At 55.8% G+C, this 19,946-nt stretch overlaps 1 protein-coding gene across 1 annotated transcript in view; it reads right to left on the bottom strand.

Moving 5' to 3' along the window:
• Positions 1-2,120: 2,120 nt before the first annotated feature.
• The window catches only part of MAP3K21 (mitogen-activated protein kinase kinase kinase 21), a 36,610-nt gene continuing 18,784 nt past the window's right edge, over positions 2,121-19,946 (bottom strand). The window contains exons 5-12 of the mRNA XM_079106490.1: positions 17,700-17,924; positions 17,178-17,481; positions 12,054-12,312; positions 11,338-11,398; positions 7,946-8,214; positions 7,527-7,624; positions 5,222-5,579; positions 2,121-2,632 (exon numbers count right to left, since the gene is read on the bottom strand). Of these exons, the coding sequence (XP_078962616.1) occupies positions 2,308-2,632; positions 5,222-5,579; positions 7,527-7,624; positions 7,946-8,214; positions 11,338-11,398; positions 12,054-12,312; positions 17,178-17,481; positions 17,700-17,924 (1,899 nt within the window). The 3' untranslated portion in view covers positions 2,121-2,307. The remainder of the gene's footprint in view (positions 2,633-5,221; positions 5,580-7,526; positions 7,625-7,945; positions 8,215-11,337; positions 11,399-12,053; positions 12,313-17,177; positions 17,482-17,699; positions 17,925-19,946) is intronic.

Below are 19,946 nucleotides of genomic sequence, written 5' to 3'. Positions count from 1 at the left end.
ACACCCCCATCTCACACACACATCTCACACACACACCCATCTCTCACACACACACTCACCACACACACACGCCCATCTCACACACCCATCTCACACACACACCCATCTCACACACACACCCATCTCACACATGCCCATCTCACACACACACCCATCTCACACACACACCCATCTCACACACACATCTCACACACACATCTCACACACACACACCCCACACACACCCCCATCTCACACACACATCTCACACACACACCCATCTCTCACACACATACACCTCACACACACACACCCATCTCACACACACACATCTCACACACACACATCACACACACCCATCTCACACACACCCTCATCTCACACACACACACCCATCTCACACACCCATCACACACACACTCCCATCTCACACACACACACTCATCACATGCACACACCCATCTCACACATGCCCATCTCACACATACACACCCATCTCACACACACCCCCATCACACACATATACCCATCTCACATACACACCCATCTCACACACCCATCTCACACGCCCATCTCACACGCCCATCTCACACATACACACCCATCTCACACACACCCCCATCACACACACACCCATCTCACATACACACCCATCTCACACACACACACACCCATCTCACACACACACACCCAACTCTCTCTCACACACACAGACACCCATCACACACACCCATCTCACACACACACAATCTCACACACACACACCTCACGTGCACACCCATCTCTCTCTCTCTCACACATGCACACACACAGCCTGCTGTGGTAGAGGTGCACCTGAGGATCATCTACACTCTTCTCTTGTGCACTGAGTATCTGGGGTGCTCCCTTGACTGCTGGAAACAGGCCCCCATGACCGAAGGCAAAGCGGCCCTCCTGATGTGGGATGTGCGGAGAGTCTGAGGAGACGGGGTCACCATCACCTGACCTAACGGGAGCCCACCAGGGAGGCTGCACCCCAGGACTGACGCTAACAGCAGAGCAGGGAGGTGACTCGGATTCTGCACCGAGAACCCAGAAGGACAGCTGTTTCCCTCCAACACGCCCCTTCGGCAGTCCTGAGAGAGGCCGGTCATCTGCTGGTCCCCTGCTGCGACAAACAGCTAGGTGGCTAACACCACACCTGACTTGATCCTCTTACGCCTCTGACATCTTAGTTCTGCAGAAAACCTCGACTGAAGCGCGATTTCAAGTGAAAGACCAAGGTGTGTTTGTAATTCCGTTGTTCTTTGGATGGGCCTGAATCCTAAATGGCACACTGCAGGGACGGGGTAACCGCGGGCACCCAGGTGAGCCCATGGGCTCCCGCGGAGCCGCTCCGCCGGACAGCGGCCCCTTCATGGCTGTAGGATCGCACATCTAATCAGCAGTGGAACGTGCCGCGGGGCTGCAATTCCAGCAGCACCGCCCTTCTCGGCGGCGCGGTTGCGTGTGCTTGGGCCGGGACGCCTGCGTGTGCCAACAGGGCACCAGGAGGGTCTGGACACGAGGGTCGCAGCAGCGGCCCCCGCGGGTGCTGGCGTGTGGCTGGTTTCAGAAGCTCTGCTGGAGAAGCAGAAAGTGGTCTGCTCCTGGACACCCAGCCCCCAGCTGCTGAAGAGGGAGGAGGCCGTCACAGGATGGACCCCAGGCCAGCCCCGCTCGGCCACTGGCACGACCCAGCCGAATGCCAGTGGCTGACCTCCCAAGCGCCGCCGTTCAGGGCTCTCGTGGAGAAGGCGTTCAGGAGTCGCGCTCGGCGACACCTCCTCAGGGAGCAAGGCCGCGGCCCGCCTGAGGTGGGCACTGGCCACGCACGCAGCGTGGACCCTCAGAGACCGGAGCCTGATGGGACGGCGTCTTTCCAGGTACAGACACCTTCTCCATAAAGAGGTGATTTACTTCCTAAGTCACATTACTGTCCCAGGAAACTCAGCTGTCATACAATGAAAGGGGAAAAGGTCAGCACGAAGCACAGGGCAGCCAGGGCAAGGGCAGCGACCACGGCACTGAGCTTGTGGGAAGGTGCGGGTGGACAAGATGGAGGCCCTGCTCGGGAGCTGGGCTTGCAGGGTCCTGGTGCGCACGTCCTGCTTCACGCTCTGCGCATGTCAGTTACGGGGAGAGACTCCAGGGCCATGATACAGAGGCCACAGGCACGGAGGGCCCTCTGGATTAGCACCCGTGACCGAGTCCCCGGGCCACGGCTTCGGGGACAGCAGCAGGACACACCCAGGGGTGGGGACAGTGTTGCGGTGTGCTCAGCAAAGCAAGTGCTGAACAGCAAAGGCCTCAAGTCAGAAACTTCTTCAAGCGGCGGATGGTCGGTGAGTGAGCCACGCTCTGCATCCCGCACGGGGGCACCGTGCAGTCCCTGCTCTGTCCTTCCACATCAGCGTCCAGCCAGGATGGCACCTGGAACCAAGTTCTGTCCTGGGTACCAAGGAGGCAGGCGGGGCCTGGTCCTGAGTGGCCACCATTGGTCACCTGTGCAGGCGGGGATCCTGTCCTCTGTGGAGCAGCCCGTGGCACATCTGACCGGCATGAGGAAGCAGGGGGTAGCTGAGGCATGACCATGTCGGCTGGGTGCTGCAGAGGAGGGACCTTGCTTGGTAAGCTTCAGGGAAGGCCAGAGGAGGCCGGGGGTGGTGGTTCAGAGGCCCCGGGAGCACCTGCTGGTGGAGAGAGGCAAGACGTGCTATTAGAAGACCCAACTTCCCGGAAAACAACGCTCCAGAGGAACGACAGTTCACCCTGGAAGGAGCGTAGGCCACAACGAAAAGGAAACAGCAGCTCATGGACCTTTACGCCACCATTGGACTGCCACTCCACCCAGGGAGAAAGTCCCCCGGATCCAGGGGCGCATGGCAATCCTAGCTGCAAAGGAGCCGAGGAGCCTGCAGCGCTCTGGCCAGCACCGCCGTGAGCGCTTCCTGCACGGGGTGGACTTAACAGGCATGAGCCTGGGAGTGTGGACCTTCAGAAATGCTGGGTGACAGACTGAATGTGGCTCTTAGTTCGGGGTTGGGAGGGACCGACGAGGACAGGGCGTGGTCAGGGGTGGACTTAACAGGCATGAGCCTGGGAGCGTGGACCTTCAGAAATGCTGGGTGACAGACTGAACGTGGCTCCTAGGCTGGGTTTGGGAGGAACCGACGAGGACAGGGCGTGGTCAGGGTACGGCTTCTCATTTGTGCCGAAGCACTGACTTGTGAACACTCCCCAGGTGACCAGCTTCTGGCAGGAGGCAAAGGGTGCTGGGATTTCACCCGTAGATCACGAAAGGCCGACACCCAATGCTCCTACGGATGAGTAACAGACCAATTCACCCGCGACAGAGAGCAAAGATGGTGCGCTCAAGGAGAAGTGCTGGCTGACAAAAGCAGTGCCCGCTGAGCTGAGGCTTTGTGACCAACCCTCCACAGCATTTCCAGCTCCAGACTGCCCTTCACTCCTGCTCCTGACCAGCACACGGGGCTCGTGACCATCTTCCTGTACACAAGAAGTGACCGTCAACTCGTGCAGCACCGTGTGCCCTCTGACTCAGCGCAGTCGCAGGGACAGCAAGGGTCAGGGAGCGTCCTAGATAAACAGCTATCGCCACTCCCATTTGGCAGGCGAGGAAGCAGGCCCAGAATGGTCAGGTGACTTGCCCAACATCACACAGCAAGCTCAAGCCATTTCCACATGAACTGATGCTACAGGACCTCGAAGGCTTCCGAACGAGGATGTGGGCCCAGAGTTATGGTGACCAGAGGTGAAACTGAGCCTTGAACCTCAATCCTGTGCCTCCAAGTCACCTGGTCTTCCCAAGTAACTGGTATCCTCAAAGGTGGGTACTGGAGAGCTATCCACCCCAGAAGTCTCAGGGGGGACCACCCCTCTGCCTACACGGTCAGGCAGCCTGTGAGCACTGGTCAGGTTTTACAGGTGGGCAGGACAGGAGGGCCTTCAGGGCAGCAGGGGATCAGCTGGGTCCTGCTGGATGCTCATCCCAGCGCCCACGCTCTCCACGAGTTCTGAGCCCTGGCTTCTGTGCTGACGCCTGTCTGCAGAGACCCCTCCAAGGTGAAGGGAGACCACCCGGGTCAGAGGCCGCGTCGTCTGAGTGCCTCTGAGATGTCAGGGGCTGTCTCTGCACCGCGTTCGGTGGGCCAGGAAAACCCTCCCTCCCCCAGCTGCCACGCCTGGACACGGGCTCGGGGCGCTGCGTGGCACACCACGTCATGGTGACCCTGCTGCTGTGGCCCGACATGTCCCCTAGCGTCCACCCACCGAAGTCCTGACCGAGGACCTCAGGGTGTGGCCGTGTGGAGAGGGGACTTCACAAAGGTGGTAACGAGGCCCCCATGGTGGGCCCACGTTCCACATGGCTAGTGTCCTGACTGGAGGAGATGGGACAAGGACTTACACAGTGGGGGCGGGCAGCCAGGCAACAGCACTGGACACGGACAGCTGTGTGGCCAGGAGGCGGCCCTGGTGGACCTAACCCACCCACAGCAGGGGACGGGCCTGTGGCTTGTCCTGCGGCCCTGGCACACTAAAGCGCCTGCCCACCTCCACCCCGGCAGGGACGGAGCAGCCCTGGTAAAGGACCACAGGACAGCAGCTGCCACCAGCTCAGGTCCAGCCGTGCGGCCACCCCTGCCATCTGACTCGCCTTCCCTGTGACCAGGGTGTGTGCCAACACTCTCCTCGGTCACTGAATTTAACCATACTCTCCCCAGAATCCAAATTCTGGTTAAATTAAAATCAGATGAAAGAGAAGGGGAGATGCAAAGGTCCACGTAAACAGTAGTCAGTTACTAAATGCAACCTCCAGGCAGGGGAGCCGGCGGCCCACGCTCCCCCACCTTCTCTGCAGGGTGCCCGTGCTGGTCCCCACCTGTGGCAGCCTACCTGGGGTCCCAAGGCGGCTCTCCGGGGGCGCAGGCCGGCCATCTCTGGAGAACAAGGCGCATCCCCGGGTGTGTGCCCTGGGAGGGCAGGAGGTGGGCCGTGTGGTGCAGTGCCACCAGCCTCAGCTCCTGGCATGGGGCAGCCCGGAGTGGAGGGACAGAAGTCCAGAGCAGGCGTCTCCGGGTCCCCAGGGACACATGTGCTGCCCGCAAGTAGCACGTGCCCATCTGTCTGCAGCAAGCGCCTGGCGGAGAGAGGGGGGCCTGGAGAGAGGGCTCGCGGCGCAGGGAGGGGAGCCGTGGGGGGCCCCTCTCCTTCCTCCTCCTCCCTGGGCCTCGGCTCTCCAGCAGCCTGTGCTTGGCCAAGCTCTCTGACGTCCAGCCCCAGAGCCAGCGAGGCCAGCAGTACCGCGCACCCGTACAGAGCCGAGCCCGTCTTTTTCCTCTGGGGAGGGCCGCTCGGGCTGCTCACGGGAGGCACCTGAGAGGAGCCCGGGGCACAGCTCGCTGGGGGTCCCTTCCCGTGGCCCTTGGCCTCCGCCGGGGTCTCCTCCTGACCCTCTTTCCAAAGAGGTGGGTTGACGCAGGCCCACCCAGGCACGGGCACTTGCTCTGGTTCTCTGCGCGCTGACGCATCAGGGCGAGGTGCTGGCTCCGTGCAGGGCCCTGAATGAAAGCACAGACACAGTGAGTGCGGCAGTCTCACCGGAAATCACGTGCGCCGCACCGCGGGCCACAGCTGAGACCGCCCGGGGAAGCGCTCACGACGTCCTTCCCGCTGGGCCGCAGCTCATCCAGGACCCTGAAGAATGGGACTCTGGGGTCCTGCAACTCACAGTTCCCCACAGGGGAACCGGCAGGGAAAGCCCCCGCTGTCCCCTACCCTCCAGAAATCCTTCCTCAGCCCTGGTGACAGAAACCATCCTGGAAACAAAGCCATGGAGACACAACAATGCACCCACAGACACACGCAGAACACACCTGCTTCCTCACCGCCTCGGCCAAGCACACAGACCCCATCTACCTTATGCCTGGGAGCAAGACCATCACACATGCAGCCACTTCAATGTTTACAGCAGCTCAATCCACAAGAGCTACGATAGTCGAGTCAAAAAAGAAAGTGTGATGCGTATACACAATGGAATACTACTCAGCCACAAAGAAGAATGAAATGATTGCATGTGATGGTAAATGGATGGAACTAGAGGACATGCTGACTGAAACATGCCAGCCCCCAAAATCCAAAGCAGATCGCTTTCTCTGATATGTGGATGCTGACCCACAACAAGGGAGGGGAAGATGAGAAGTGCATTGGATAAGCTAAAGGGGAATGAAGGGACTGGCGAGGGGATGGGAAAAGAAAAGAGAATAAAATGGACTGGACACATCTTCCCCATCCTTACACAAGAACACCTGACCACTACAACTCCGCAGCACGTACAACGGCAATAATGGGATCCTAACTGGAACAAGTTACACCTATGCTATGTGTGCATAATAAGTCAAAGTAAGACCTACTGGCATGTGTATCTAGAAAGAACAAATTAAAAATAACAATAATAACAAAGAAAGGTGGGCCCAGTAGTACACACACCTGTAATCCCAGGGGCTCAGGAGGCTGAGGCAGGAGGATCACGAGTTCAAAGCCAGCCTCAGCAAAAGAGAGGTGCTAAGCAACTCAGTGAAACCCTGTCTCTAAATAAAACACAAAATAGGGCTGGGGATGTGGCTCAGTGGTCAAGTGCCCCTGAGTTCATTCCCCAGTCCCCCCCAAAAAGATTGTCACACAGTGGTCAGTGGTTCTCAGTGTGTCACCTGGACCCAGTGACACCTGGGAATTGCAAACCAACAAAGCAGAGTCCCGGGTGGGCCCCGCAGTCTGTGCTGTAGCAGGCCTCAATCAGAGCTCAGGGCCACCGTGATGGGGGACAATGCCCTGGAGGCGGGAAGCCGGAGGCCCCCAAGCCTACACTGGCTCCAGCACCACCTCCTCCGGCACCGAATGCCCAGGGAGCCAGATGACCCAGCATGTAGCCTCCTTCCCTCCGCTGGAGGCCCTGCCTCTGGCACAGCTTCCCTGGTCCCTGCCTGTGAAGAGGCCCCAGGAGGAGGCGTGGACACGGGAAATGAGCCCACGCGGCGCCCAGAGCACACTCGGAAGCGCCCAGTCCTGCAAGCTCTCGTCACACTCGGTGGCAGGGTCCCCAGGCACCGTCGAGTGCGGAGGCTGTCGGCCTTCTTTGCTGATGACCACCTCGAGGTTTTCCTGATTCCCATCTGGTCAAGCTCACGTCAGCCCTTCCCCTGAACAGGCCGTGGGGCCTCCGTGTCCAGGCTGCCACCTCCTGGACTCCGCTAAGTAGTCTACACAGTGAAGCGTGACAGCAGGTGTTCCCGTAGAGATCAGGAACCACACATTCCCACAATTCCACCCGGAGCCCACTGACTTCTGTCGTAAGGACTGGGTGGAGACAGCGGTGGCACCAAAGCCACCGGGGGGACTGTTCCACGCTGCCCTCCCCTCAGTCACTCCAGGGCACGGGGATGTGGAAGCAAAGCTGCAGAGAATCCTACGCGGGGCCCAGGCCAAGCTCCTCCTCCCCCGCACCTCACCTGGCCGGTCCCCAAACAACGAAGCCAAGGGGGTCGTTTTCTGACTTTTTATTAAGAGAGAGGACCAAGGACTGTTGCCATCCGAGAGAGGCCTGACCCTACGAGAGAAAGACGTGCGGGTCACATGCCAGAACCACAGGACACGGCCAGGTTCCGGCACTTGTGCTTCAGCCACAGCGACAAAGGGGCAAAGGAAGGGCGTCTTGCGCTCGAGCTCTGGACAAGAGCTAACGCAGACACACAAGGCCTTCGAACCAGAAGGAAGGAGGTCGGGCACTGCCAGAGCTGGGCTGACCTTCACGTAACAAAGCTAGCGGACAGATCATCCGCGCCCGCGTTCTCCTGCTGCCCGCGCTCTGGAGGCCGAGTCCAGCCACCGTGCCGCCCGGTACGCCCCAGACCCCAGGCTTCGCACGTACCTCTCTCTGACGTCGGCTCTGTCTTTAAGCTGAGCCAAGTTCGGTCCCCACGTACGACCTTCTTCTTCAAGTCCCTCCTGACACCTTCGGGTTCCTCCTGCTGAGGGGCTGCTTTCCGCCCCATGCTTACTGCTTTCCTGTGCGGTCACTAGACAGAGAGCAGCACCGTCGGCCACGTGCCCACCCACCAGCCGCAAGGCCCCCGAGGCGACATGCGGAAACCGGGAAGGGCAGACACAGCTCATACAGTCCACGGAAAACCCACTTTTCTAATCAGAAAAATAGCAAGGAAAGTGGGAAGAACCGATGGAAAAGATACAAATTTGATGGAAATCAACGACAAAGTTGGGATTGCTTATTTATCTACTTGATGTTCTGAGACAGCTAGGTGCTCATTTTAATTTCTAAACTAGGAGCCAGACTGAACATTTGACTTAAAGTGAACTAGTACCTTAATGTTAAAAAAAAAAAAAAAATCTAAGTTTTGAGGTTGAGACATAAACATACACTTTAACATCGTAGCTTAAGCTAATTCTTTAGGCGTCATCAGTTTGGCTACGGGGGTCTTTTACAATCTGGAAATGCTCAGGGCCCCCGTCCTGCCTTTACTCCCGCCCCGCAGGGCCTGCGCACGCTGGGGTCCCTGCTTTGCTGATCAGCCTCCTCCTGCGCCCCCGCTGGCCCTCCGGGCACTCACAGGTGATTCGGAAACCACAGGGTAAAACACAGCCTTGGGGAGAAACCCAGCCCCGAAACGTACGGACGCTCTACCAGCAGCCCCAGCAGGAAGGAAGGGCACCTGCACAGAGTCCCACGGCCGGAAGACACGGCTCACACACGCCACGCAGGCGTGGGGGTGATAAAGCAGGCTCTCCTTGGAGCGTGCCTTCTGGGGAGGGGCCGATCACAGCAAGAGCCCGCCCACTTCTTGGTGGTGGCATTCAAAAACCAGAGGCATTTTGGCTGACATCTTATTTCTTCTGTGTGTGTCCATATTCCGAGGTTTAAAACGGCCTGTGTGCACGCAGATGCACGCGCACGTGTCTGGTGAGCTCTGGAACCGGTGCTCACCGCTCTGACTAGGAGCCCTCAGCAGAACTGCAGAGGAAGGACCAGCGATCGCAGGAGCTGTGGGCCGGGGCAGCCAGACCCTGGATTATCTCAACAACCACACAACTGCCGAGCTCTCTGCCGTCCTGGGCTGTTTCCCCCCAGCCCCTTGACGTGCTCTTCTGCGTCCTCCCTGTCTACAGATTTTCTGAGCTGGGCACGATGGCAAACATGTGTAATCGCAGCGGCTCAGGAGGTCGAGGCAGGAGGATTGTGAGTTCAAAGCCAGCCTCAGAAACTTAGGAAGGCCCTAAGCAACTTAGAGACACCCTGTCTCTAAATAAAAAATCCAAAAAGGGCTGGGGATGTGGCTCAGAGGTCAAGTGCACTGGGTTCAATTCCCAGTACCAGAAAAATTAACAGAAATAAAAATAAATAAACACATTCTGAACTTCTGTGGTCTGAACAGAGGCTGGCTTCGGAGTCAGGTCCCACCTGCACCTCACCTGGGGACCACACGCCCCCAAAGCCTGGACCAGGCATTGAGTGGGTTAACGCACGGAGTCACTAGAGTGGCCTCCGCAGGGTGGGCACCTGTGGACACTGACGGCCACTGCAACCAGGGCCACCAGGTCTCTGCTGCCGCGGAGTCTGGGTCTGGTCCTCCTGCCACAGTGGGCAGAGCCATCTAGGTTTGCTCATCCTGCGGGCCGGCCAGCCTGGTGGGGGTCAAGGGGAGGCCCCGGCATTCCCAGCTTGAGCCTCTCTTTGAGAGACCCGGGCTCCAAGCTCACCATCCCTCACGACCCCGTCCGTGGGACGCAGGCCATGGGGGGCGGGGCAGCAGGAGCCTCACTCAGGAAGCTGTGGAGGGACTTGCTGCCATCGACTCTGTCCAATGGGGAGCAGGTGTGTCCTATGCTTGCTTTGAGTCTTCGGTGTGAGTCTCCACCCTGAGAGCTGAGCTTTCCATTCTCATTCTCATAGAGGCGTGCCCTCTCGTGTTCCCACACCAGTTGCCGGGTAAGCCAGCAGCAGTGCCGGCGAGGAAGGGGACTTTCTGCACCAACACCGTGGAGTCTGCTGGCAACAGCTCTCTGCACCTGGCTGGAGAACACCTGGGGCCTAAGCCAGGCTGGCACCATGCGTCCCTCCCCTCGGTGACCTTAAAGAGGCTCACAAGTTGGAGCGCTCCTACTCCGGTTGCCGACGTGACTCCCTCTCCCCGGCTACCCGCCGCTGGGACACAGCCCTTCCCTTCTGCTCTAGACTTCTTTATGCAAAATACATGCATAACGGGTCTTGCACAATAAACATTTCTTGCTAAGTTCACCCACCTTTCCTCACGCCCATGTCCAGGGGATCTGAGTCAGGGGACAGCTACAACTTTCTGCAGGCAGAAGCAGCCCACCCCTCCGTCGGTGTGCCTATCGGTACCCCCCATGCACCGGCTAGAGGCTGGATTTTCACAGTGAACACACCCCCAGGCTGGAAAGGCAGACATGGGGGAGAGAGGGAGGTCAGGAGGGGCCAGGAGGTGGTGACAGGACAACGGGGGAATAACGGTGGGCTTGGCGACCCTCAGCACGCAGGGCCGCTGTGGGCCAGCTACTGCTGGCCCCCGTCACCCTTGGCTCACAGAACAGCCATCGGAGGGCTGAGGAGTTAAGGCACTCAACCCACGTCTTGGGGCAGGGACGGGGCTGGGGTCCAGCCCCTGAGAGTCTGTCCCAGAGCCCACCATGCCCGACTGCCCTCCATCCTAAGCACCATGAGAGCATGGGACAGCTGGGAGCCGGCTGGGGCAGGGACACGGACACAGGAGCCGCTGTATAGCAGCCAGGGCAGGATGAAGGTGGCCACGCTGAGGTGGGAGAACCTGAGCCCACAGCTCCCACCCCAAACTGGTCCTGCCAGGAACACTGGGATCCGACGGCTCGTGGCTGCGTCTGAGCCTAAGCACCGGGGACACCCTCTCTAAGCTGGCCCCGTTCCAACCCTAGGGGTGGGAAGTTGTTCAAAATCCCCAAAGTATCGCCCTCATGCAGGACAGAGCTTGGGTACAGTGAGCTGCCCAGGGTCACTTCCCCATGGCGACGGGGGCGGGTGCTCCCGAGGGCAGAGGAGGAGGCGGGAGCAGGGACCGCGGCCGCTTCTGCTCCTGCCCAACATCCTTCTCCTTCCTCCAGTTAAGCCCTGACCCTTTTTCCAGGCCCAGGCAAGGCATAAAACACAGTCCTTATCCAAAAAGAAGCCTTCTCAGAAAGGTAAACCGTCCACAGGAACTCGAGGGTGCCCAGGGCTCAGAGACGCAGCCGCCCGTCGACACCACGCCCCGGAACCGGCCGGGCGGTCCAGGAGCGCACAGAGACATTAAATCTCTGCTGCTTGCCAGGGTTTCCACTAACAAAAAGAAGGAAAAATGAAGTTCAGTGCAGGAAAAGTTCTTCTGGACTTCCTTATCCTCAAGTAAGGAGGATGGGCAAAGAGGACGGAGATCGGTGGAGAAAGGAGAGGCTGTGAATGAAGGACCCAGCGAGGGCCGTGACCACTCAGGGATGCATGTTTCCATCCACCTGCTCTCCCTAGGCCTGCTTTCGGGGTTTATAAGGACCCGCCCTTGAAAAACAAGAAATCAATAGTCTTACTCCACCCGACTCCCCAACTCTGAGCCTGGGTCTGAATGCCTCTCCGGTGCCATCGGTGACAGCGCGAGTCCCCCAGGAAGGGCTCTTTCTAAAGCCACATGCAGAGCCCTGTTCCGAAGCCTCAGGTCGGTCGAGCCTAAAGCGGACTCAGGTTAAGTCTCAAAGAAAAATAATGGTTTTCCTTAACAATCAAGGAGACAGACGGGGTGACGCTAGGTTCTTCCTTTCACCTTCACAACATCCAAAACCTCAGCCACGCGAGGCCTAACAAGCCCCTGCCGATTTCGCACGTGGTCGTTAACCACCGTCTTCAGAGCAGGGGCTTCACCTTCGACTGTCTGCCCACGCCACGCTGCACAGAAGCGACACATCATCTGTGGACGTGAGCACAAGAAAGCCAGCCTCAGGACCCAAGTCCAAAGCGTGCTTTCCGGATCGCTGCTGCACCTGTTAAATGCCAGCAGCCCACAGCCTGCTGTAAACACGCATATGAATCCAAGGCAAGTAAGGGACAGGGTGAAGAGAGGAGCCCAGAGGGGCACTCACGCTGGATGGCCCGCAGCCGGGGCAGCATGGTGGGGCTGCGGGGCGGGCTGCAGCTCCTTCCATCTGGATTCCTGCGCTTCTCCACACCGGGCGAGGCCTGCACCGTGATCTTGTGCTGGAAATCTGTTGGGTACAAACCAAAGAACAAAGATTTCACAGTGCTACATTTTTTCATCGCCTCGTCCTTTGCACACAGCAATACAAGTACACGTTGCCGGAAGCAACCGCCGAGCAAGGGCCTTCAGAGTCTGACTCTCACTTGGGTCATCTTGGGTTTATCTGCCTCCCACTCAGGTTGGAGAGAATGACTGACAGGTTCTGTTCAGGTACAAGGACATGCAGGGTCATTACGCAGCTCTCCATCTTCTGGCAAGTGTTACCTGCCTGCAGCTGGAGACATTTACAAAGGGAAGCAGGAGGCCCTGGCCTATCACTAGCAAACCAGGAGCTGAGAGCCAGAGAGGCCCTGCCCAGGGCCTGGAGCCTCACCCCTAAGCAGGCACAGCAGGCTTCCCAGGGCACTGTGGCCAGGCACTCTCCAAACACTCTCCAGTCCATCCTCCCCTGGCGGGAATGGGACAGAGGGAAGCCACGATGGCAGGATGCTGAAGACAGAGTAGTATCGCCAGCGGGGAGGGAAGGCCAGCTGGAAAATCAGCAAAAACCTGGGGCCCGGGAGAAGGAACTCGCAGACTTCTTTGGCTGTGGAGCTGAGACGGCCCTTTGCTTGTCTGAAGTCCCACTCACTGCACCATTTTTACAGCTGTGCAGGGGTGGGTGTTAATGTGCAGTTTTGTGTAGTGAAGACACAAGTTCCCAGCAACAGAAAAGACCTTCCCAGAGGTTCTGGTCTACAGCCAGGCTGGGCTCTGAGGGGGCCTGCGCTCGGCTCAGCCTACTCCTGACATCCCTGCCCATCAAGATCTGGCTGCTCCAAGCAAACTGAGCCAGTTTCATCTGGTTTGTTGTCATTGTTGTTGTTTGTGCTAGTTAATGAGTTGAGCGACATCTTTGAGACATGTTCATTTCACATTTGCGAGAGGGGCACAATTTATCTTTTTGGAAACTATCTTTAAAGAACGTCAATGGACCACTGCCTGTATCTGAGAAGTGGGTTAGGATTTAGCAGGTAAGGCACCCATGCCGTCGTTCACGCGCAAAACCTCAAGACTTTTCTTGACCCTGTCTTCTCCCTGACCCTACACATCCACTAAGCACAAAATTCTATCCCATTTATTATATATTTTGATATTACAAATTCTGTTACATATTCTTACAGAAGAGAATTTATATCCAGGTTCTGGAGTTAGCAAACTTGGCTGGTGTCCCAGTTCCACCTCTTACTAGCCAGGTGAATTTTGGGAAAGTAACTTCTTTAAGTCTTGGTACATTCATTGATAAAAATGAGGGAAAACCCATTATTCCTAATTCACAGGACTGTGTCGGAAGCGTAAGCCTGAAGTACAGAGAACTTAGCACGCAGCTCGGAAAGCAGCCAGGGCACATGGCATCCTGTCCACTTACTGTCCCTCCCCACAACTACCATGGTGCACACTGGGCCACACCTGGGCTGCACTGTGCCTTCCTGCCTCTCTTCCCATCCCCTGGCCCAGAGTCCAGCTTGCAGCGGCTAGAGGCACTTTTTAAAATGCACAACTGACCACGGCAGCCCCCTGCTGAAAATTCTTCAAAAGCTTCTCATGATTCCTAAGTGACAGATTAAAATGGGGCTGATCCAGAAACCCCTGCACCTGGAGTCTGGGCCTCCAGCCTCTTCTTGCCCTGTGGGTCAGCAAGCTTTTCTGCAAAATGTCCCATTGTTTTCTGTGACACTGGGGCTGGAACCCAGGGCCTCCAGCATGCCCCTCTGAGCCGCAGTCACGGCCCCTGCGCCCATTTTAAGGTGCTCTACTTCAGGTTCTGTGAGCAGGATTTGCCTGCAACTACCCAACCCTGCCACCCAGTGAAGAAGCAGTCCAGAAAACACCGAGCAGCAGGGCCCCTGGGCGTGAACGCACGTCTCCCACCAGGAGGCACTGCTCCCACAGGAGGGGCTGGGCCACCACAGGGGCAGTGGGACATGCAAGAAGGAGACGCTAGGCAGGGGTGAGGGTACCAACTGCGATCGGCCAGGCCCAGCACCCGAGCTTGAGCACCGCTGCCTCCCTGGCAGAGCCTGGGGCCCGCCGAGCGCCCTTGACCTACTGAAGCAGGAAAGGGCGAGTCTGTCTCAGTGCTGTGTTTAGGAATCCCGCCCCGTTGAGAGCGCCCGGCTCCCGTGAGGCTCTCCCTGAAGATGATCTGCTCCCGGCAAGAACTGCACCAGGGCTGCTGGGAAGGCCCTGCAGTTCCCCAGGGTGGGAGAGCCGACAGCCTCCTTCATGTGGAGGCGCCACCCTCCAGAAGCCTGAGGAGTCCCGCTGCCTGTGCACACGCACCCTCTGCTACACGTGTGCAGGGTTCCTGCGGAGTGTGGCCCTTCTGAGGCAGATGACGCTAGAACATACGGCTCAGAGACATGCCAGCTGGGAGTCTTCAACCCTCCTTGCTTTGCTTTTCACAACCCTAAAAGCACAACCTGAGTTCAAAATAAACCCCACAGACAGGCAGTGACCACAAAAAATATCCTGAGATCGTGCGTTTTCCTTCTACAAATTCTGAGAAAAACGCGTGAAGTATATTCACAAGGAGGCTTTGCCGTTAGGGTCCTAGATGATGCTGTGTCCCTTTTCAAATTGCTCATCTGCCTTAGTTCAAAGTCAGGTAGCCAGGGGTCTTAGCAGGGTAAAACAACACTAGAGTTTTCTAACACTACTAAGTCATCATGGCTAGAAATAGTCATAAGATCAAAAATCATCATCAGCGATCCTCAAAGATAAAATTACAAGTGAATCTACCTATTCACCTTGAGCAAAAGGTGTCTGAAAGGTCCGCAGGTGCATATGTTAAGGGTGGACTTGTGGGAGCTTCTGAGAAGTTCTCTGATCTGAGTTGGTTCCACATAGAGAACCTGCCAAGGGGCTCGTCGTGGTAAGGGAAGGCCCTGGAAGGAGAGCACCCCTCCCAGCTGTGTCTTCCTGGACAGGGTGCCCTCAAAGGCACTGCAAAGTGATGACGAAATGACTCCCTTGAAAATAAGGTACGAACGTTGCTTTTCTTCTACACTAAGAATGTCTGCCCCGTTCTGGGCATTGCACACAGAATCCCTGCACACGCAATCCCTGCACACGCAGGACTCCCAGGAGAAAGGGTCTCCACGCTGGCACCAGGACTGCAGTGGATCAGCACCCCCTTGTGGGCACGGGAGGTAACTGCCAGGCCGAAACCCAGAGGCCAATCTCATTCCTGCCTGATGGACAGACAGGTAGCAGTAGCATAGCAGTAGATTCTTTGGTTATGTTTTAACTGAAGGCTTTCACTAAGTGCCACAGAGTAAATAAATATATAACTAGAATGCCCTCTTTATCTCAGAAAGGGAAACATCAAATAGTACAATCCAGGAATAAAAACAAGTCTGGAAGAGATAGTCAAATATGTTTAGTCTGCAGAACTAATCAACTCCAGGTATTGGCTGAGGGACATTTGAGAGGAAATGGAGGAGCCAAGTCTGACTGCAGGGAGCCTAAGGAATTTCATTTCATCTCCCTGTTTTCTTCCAAGTTTTTTGCCTCTACATCAGATTCCAGCTGCTTGCTACCCCAGAGTTCTGCAATGGAAACCATGAATATCAGTGACCATAACATGGTCCCCACGTGGAGAGGAAAGGGGTGCAGAGGATAGCTGGGGAAGAGAGCTCACGTCTAGAGTTTCTCAATCTTCCCATCTGCTACATGGGAAAGCAGAAACCTCACCACAGACAAAAAGAGTCCTTTTTTTTTTTTCCCCTCAAATTTTAGTTGCTGATGGATTTTTATTTTATTTATTCATATGTGGTGTTGAGAATTGAACCCAGTACCTCATGCATGCGAGGCAAGTGCTCTGCCACTGAGCCACAACCCAGCCCCAAAAGAGTCTGTTTTTAAATCACTGCGGATACCTATCCACGAGGGTGTCTGTCAGCGGGGCTCCCAGCCCACTGCAGCTAAAGGAAACATGAGAAGAGAACCTGGTTTTCCCCACAGAGAGGGAAAATGTGTAAGGACCTCCCCACCAGCCTATTCTCACCTCCTCAAAGCAAATAATCAATAACAGATACCAGACCCTTGTCGCCACCACATGTTAGCAATTTCTGATCAACTGACAGCATCTTCAATAATTTCACAAACCACTGTGTCCTACAAGGTTTGTAAGTAGTTTATAAGACGATTTATACACACAGTGCATAAATATAATCTCCATGCCACTAACAGACACCTCAGGAAGACACAAGAACCCACAGAGCGTAAACACATGGATAGACAGATATCGAACACAATTCTGTATTGAAAGATGGAGCAATCCTTGTATGTTTAAAAGATGCCTTGGGAGGCATCCCTAGGTCTACTCGTTTAGTCCAGCCTTGGATGAAAGCTGGACTATAACTGAGGAACTCGATGTGCTTTGTCAAAGGCGCCAAAAGCAGCGTCAGTGTCCCAGGCCAACATGGACGCCAGAGGGTGATCGCGGATTCCAGCGGAAGCAACAACCAAGGACGAAGCATCAACAGTCCGGTTGCTCTGCACGTCACAAGGCCATGTGGCGCAGAGTGCCACCAGCTAGAGAGCGCTCTGCCCTGACTTCAGAGGACCAGATGGAGCCCCCGCGTGGCAGGGCGACATGCTGAGGACTGAGCTCTCGTGGGTGAGGAACTGCCAGGCGTGCCTGAATGCTGCTTTGCACATGAGGTCATCGGGTCACTGAATGCAGACGGGGCCCAGCAAGCAACTGCACCTATTTACGCATTCACCATTTTAAAATCTTCCCACCCAACCTTCCCCGGTGCTGAGGAGACCAAGCCAAGGAAGAGGATGAGGCACCGAGATCTTCCAGAAACAGCAAGCCCGTCCCACCTGAGGGGAGACTGATGCGATGTCCGTCTTTGAGCTTCAAGCGGCTTCTCCTGAACTTGCCCTTCCTCCTCCTCACGTCTGGCTTCTCCTGGTTCAGCTGGAGTATCAGGAGGTTCAGCTCACGCTCCAGCACGTCGATCTCGCGCACTGCCAGCTGCTGCTCCCGGCGCCGGAGCAGAGCTTCCTGAGTCTTCTGCTGCAGGGCAGCCCGCATCAGCTCCTCTTCCCGGGACCGTAGCTCCTGCAAGTCACACCAAGCAGTCACTCCTGGCAGGGGGATGAGCTTCAGGAGTCTCTCACCCACCTGCAATCCTCAGCCCCTGGGGTCCCCCCATGCATGCTGAGCGAAGCTCCTGGTCCTCCGCAGGAGCCCTGCTCACTCCAGTCTTCCCCGGGGGCACACAGCAGTCAGGACAACCGGGGCACAGCCCCCCGGCGCAGCACGCCATGGACTTGGAGGAAACCGGAGCCCCTGTGCAGCTCTGTGATCCAGAGAGGGGCTCACAAGCTCTGAGGCCTGACCTGCTCGCTTCCCTCTGGGCTGCAGGCACTGGGCACGTCACACGGCGATGGAGCACAGGCGCCGTGGGCCACGGTGAAGCCCAAGGGCGAGGCGCCATCAGTGGAAGGTGAGCGCTCTAGTTCCAGGGCCTGCAGTTCAGATTCCTTACGTAGGGGCTTCCTGTGGGCATTTAACAGCTGCTTGGAGAACAAAGCCCCAGGGTGGAGAGAAGACCGGTCAGCGAGCTGGTGTAGGAGACAGCAGAAGGCCTGTGGAGGTGGCAGCAAGACCCTCTGCAAAATGCCTCTGCACGGAGCTGCCCAGGGCCCGAGACGCGTGCAGAGCGACTTCATCTCTCGTGGATTTCCTGACAGACAGTCCTCCAGCAATGCCTTCTGGCTACGGTTCACTTCCTTAGTTTTAGAAATTACTGAGTTTCTGGGAAATCGAACATCTAGGAGTTCAAAAATAATTTTACTCCTCTTAGAAAAAATCATTTAGCAGGGATTATAGGAATGTCGTTACGTTTCAACACCAGATCCCCATTCCTTTTCTATGGCGTTCTCTTCTTTACAGGGATGTAAGTACCCCTTTGGGAGGTAAACACCTTTCTATTCTAGACACGCTACTACTAAATCCAGCACTTAGAGGAAATCAAGGTAGCCGCAAGCTTTTGCTTGCACTGCTCGACATGCTCGACCTCACACAGCCTCAGTCCACCCGCGGGTGGCCTCTGCAGGTGGCTTCTCAGGGCTGGGTTTGAGAGTCCTGAGGGTGGGGAGCATGTCCCACCGAATGTGGCCCACCTCAAGGTCGCTGGTCCCTCCAGAAACAAAAAGCTAGGGCCAGCCAGGGACTGGAAGGCCAGTTCGACTCTGCCAGACCCTTGGACATTTACAGATGGACCTCAGGCCTGTCAGCACAATTATCACAAAGCAAAATAAACACAGAACCACCCCCCAACCTACACAAACTAACAAGGCAAGATCAAGAAAGACTGGAGAGGCGAGAAGCAGGTCGGATGAAGCCCCTGCCTAGCAGGAGGAGGCCCCGGGTTTTGGCCTCATCAGCACAAAGAACAAAGAGGCCGGGCGCTCTGAGGATGCATGTGTTCATTCGGGTAAGACCAATTCTAGATTTAGAGCAATTCTACTAAAGTGGAAGGCAACTCTGGAGCATTCTTTAGCTTAAATTTTGAAAATAATGTGCACAAGCAAAACTGCAGGAGAAATGATTTACTTCAGATAGCTGAGCTCTGATTGGGCTCTTGATAAGGACCAGCTGATTCTTTTCTGTACATATATATATATATATATGTGACTTCATCTCATATGTATATATCATATGTGTATATATGAACAAAGAGAAAGGCATCTTCCTTCTACGTGAATTTTAAAATTCTAAAGTCAAAGAGGAAAAGAAGTCGGGGCATTACACCCTTTTGACTAGTCTGAACTGAAGCACACAGAACAATTCTGCTGGAGAGCACAGGAGCAGGAGCGTTTGCCGAGCTGTGTGGCGTGGGCCGTCCTAGCAACGCCAAGTCCAGGTTCAATCATTAACCACATGCTCCTGTCACAGTGCCCAAGGCAGGCACTCGGTGGGACTCAGGGGACCCAGGCCTGCGCAGCTGGCCAAGCAATGTGGCCACTGTGGCCCAGTGCCTGCCAGCAGCTCCAGCCTTGTAGCTTGGAGCAAGGGAGACCCAGCTTGGATCCTGCGCTCTTCCCAGCCTCAGAAAGACCATCGGAAGGCTTCAAGCAAAACATAAATAAATAGGTATGATAATTCTTCCAAGAGGGATCCAAAGGCTCACGAGATACCGTGCATGCTGTATTGCAAAGGGCAACAAGTGAGAATCGAAGAAAAGGAAAATGGCACCAAGACAGTTGAAAAATCATCAAAAGAGTAAAAAAAGAGTCCACTATCAACCTCAAAATGCAGAATGAGCTGCGGCAGCAATGGGAAACCCAACATGCCTGTATCCTGCAATCTCAGAGAAACTTTATCCATGACTTAAAAAAAAAAAAAAAAGAAGGTATTATTAGCCATTGCTAATAATACCGCTTACAAATTTTAATTCTGTGATCTTAAGCATTTTGTCTCAAAATCTTCTCCCACTGCCTGAAATCATTTTCATTTTTGTGATGAACCATCAAATTTTAGAATTCCCAAAAATAATTTAGAGAAATATAAAAGAAAAAAATCGAAAAAGAAAAAAATCGTATTAAGTCAACTAAGTGCACTAACATTCACCCTGAATGTAA

The sequence above is a fragment of the Sciurus vulgaris genome, assembly GCF_902686455.1.
Source record: "Sciurus vulgaris genome assembly, chromosome: 12".
Taxonomy (NCBI): domain Eukaryota; kingdom Metazoa; phylum Chordata; class Mammalia; order Rodentia; family Sciuridae; genus Sciurus; species Sciurus vulgaris.
Note: the sequence above shows the minus strand (reverse complement) of the source record. Positions and strands in the feature narration are given on the sequence as shown.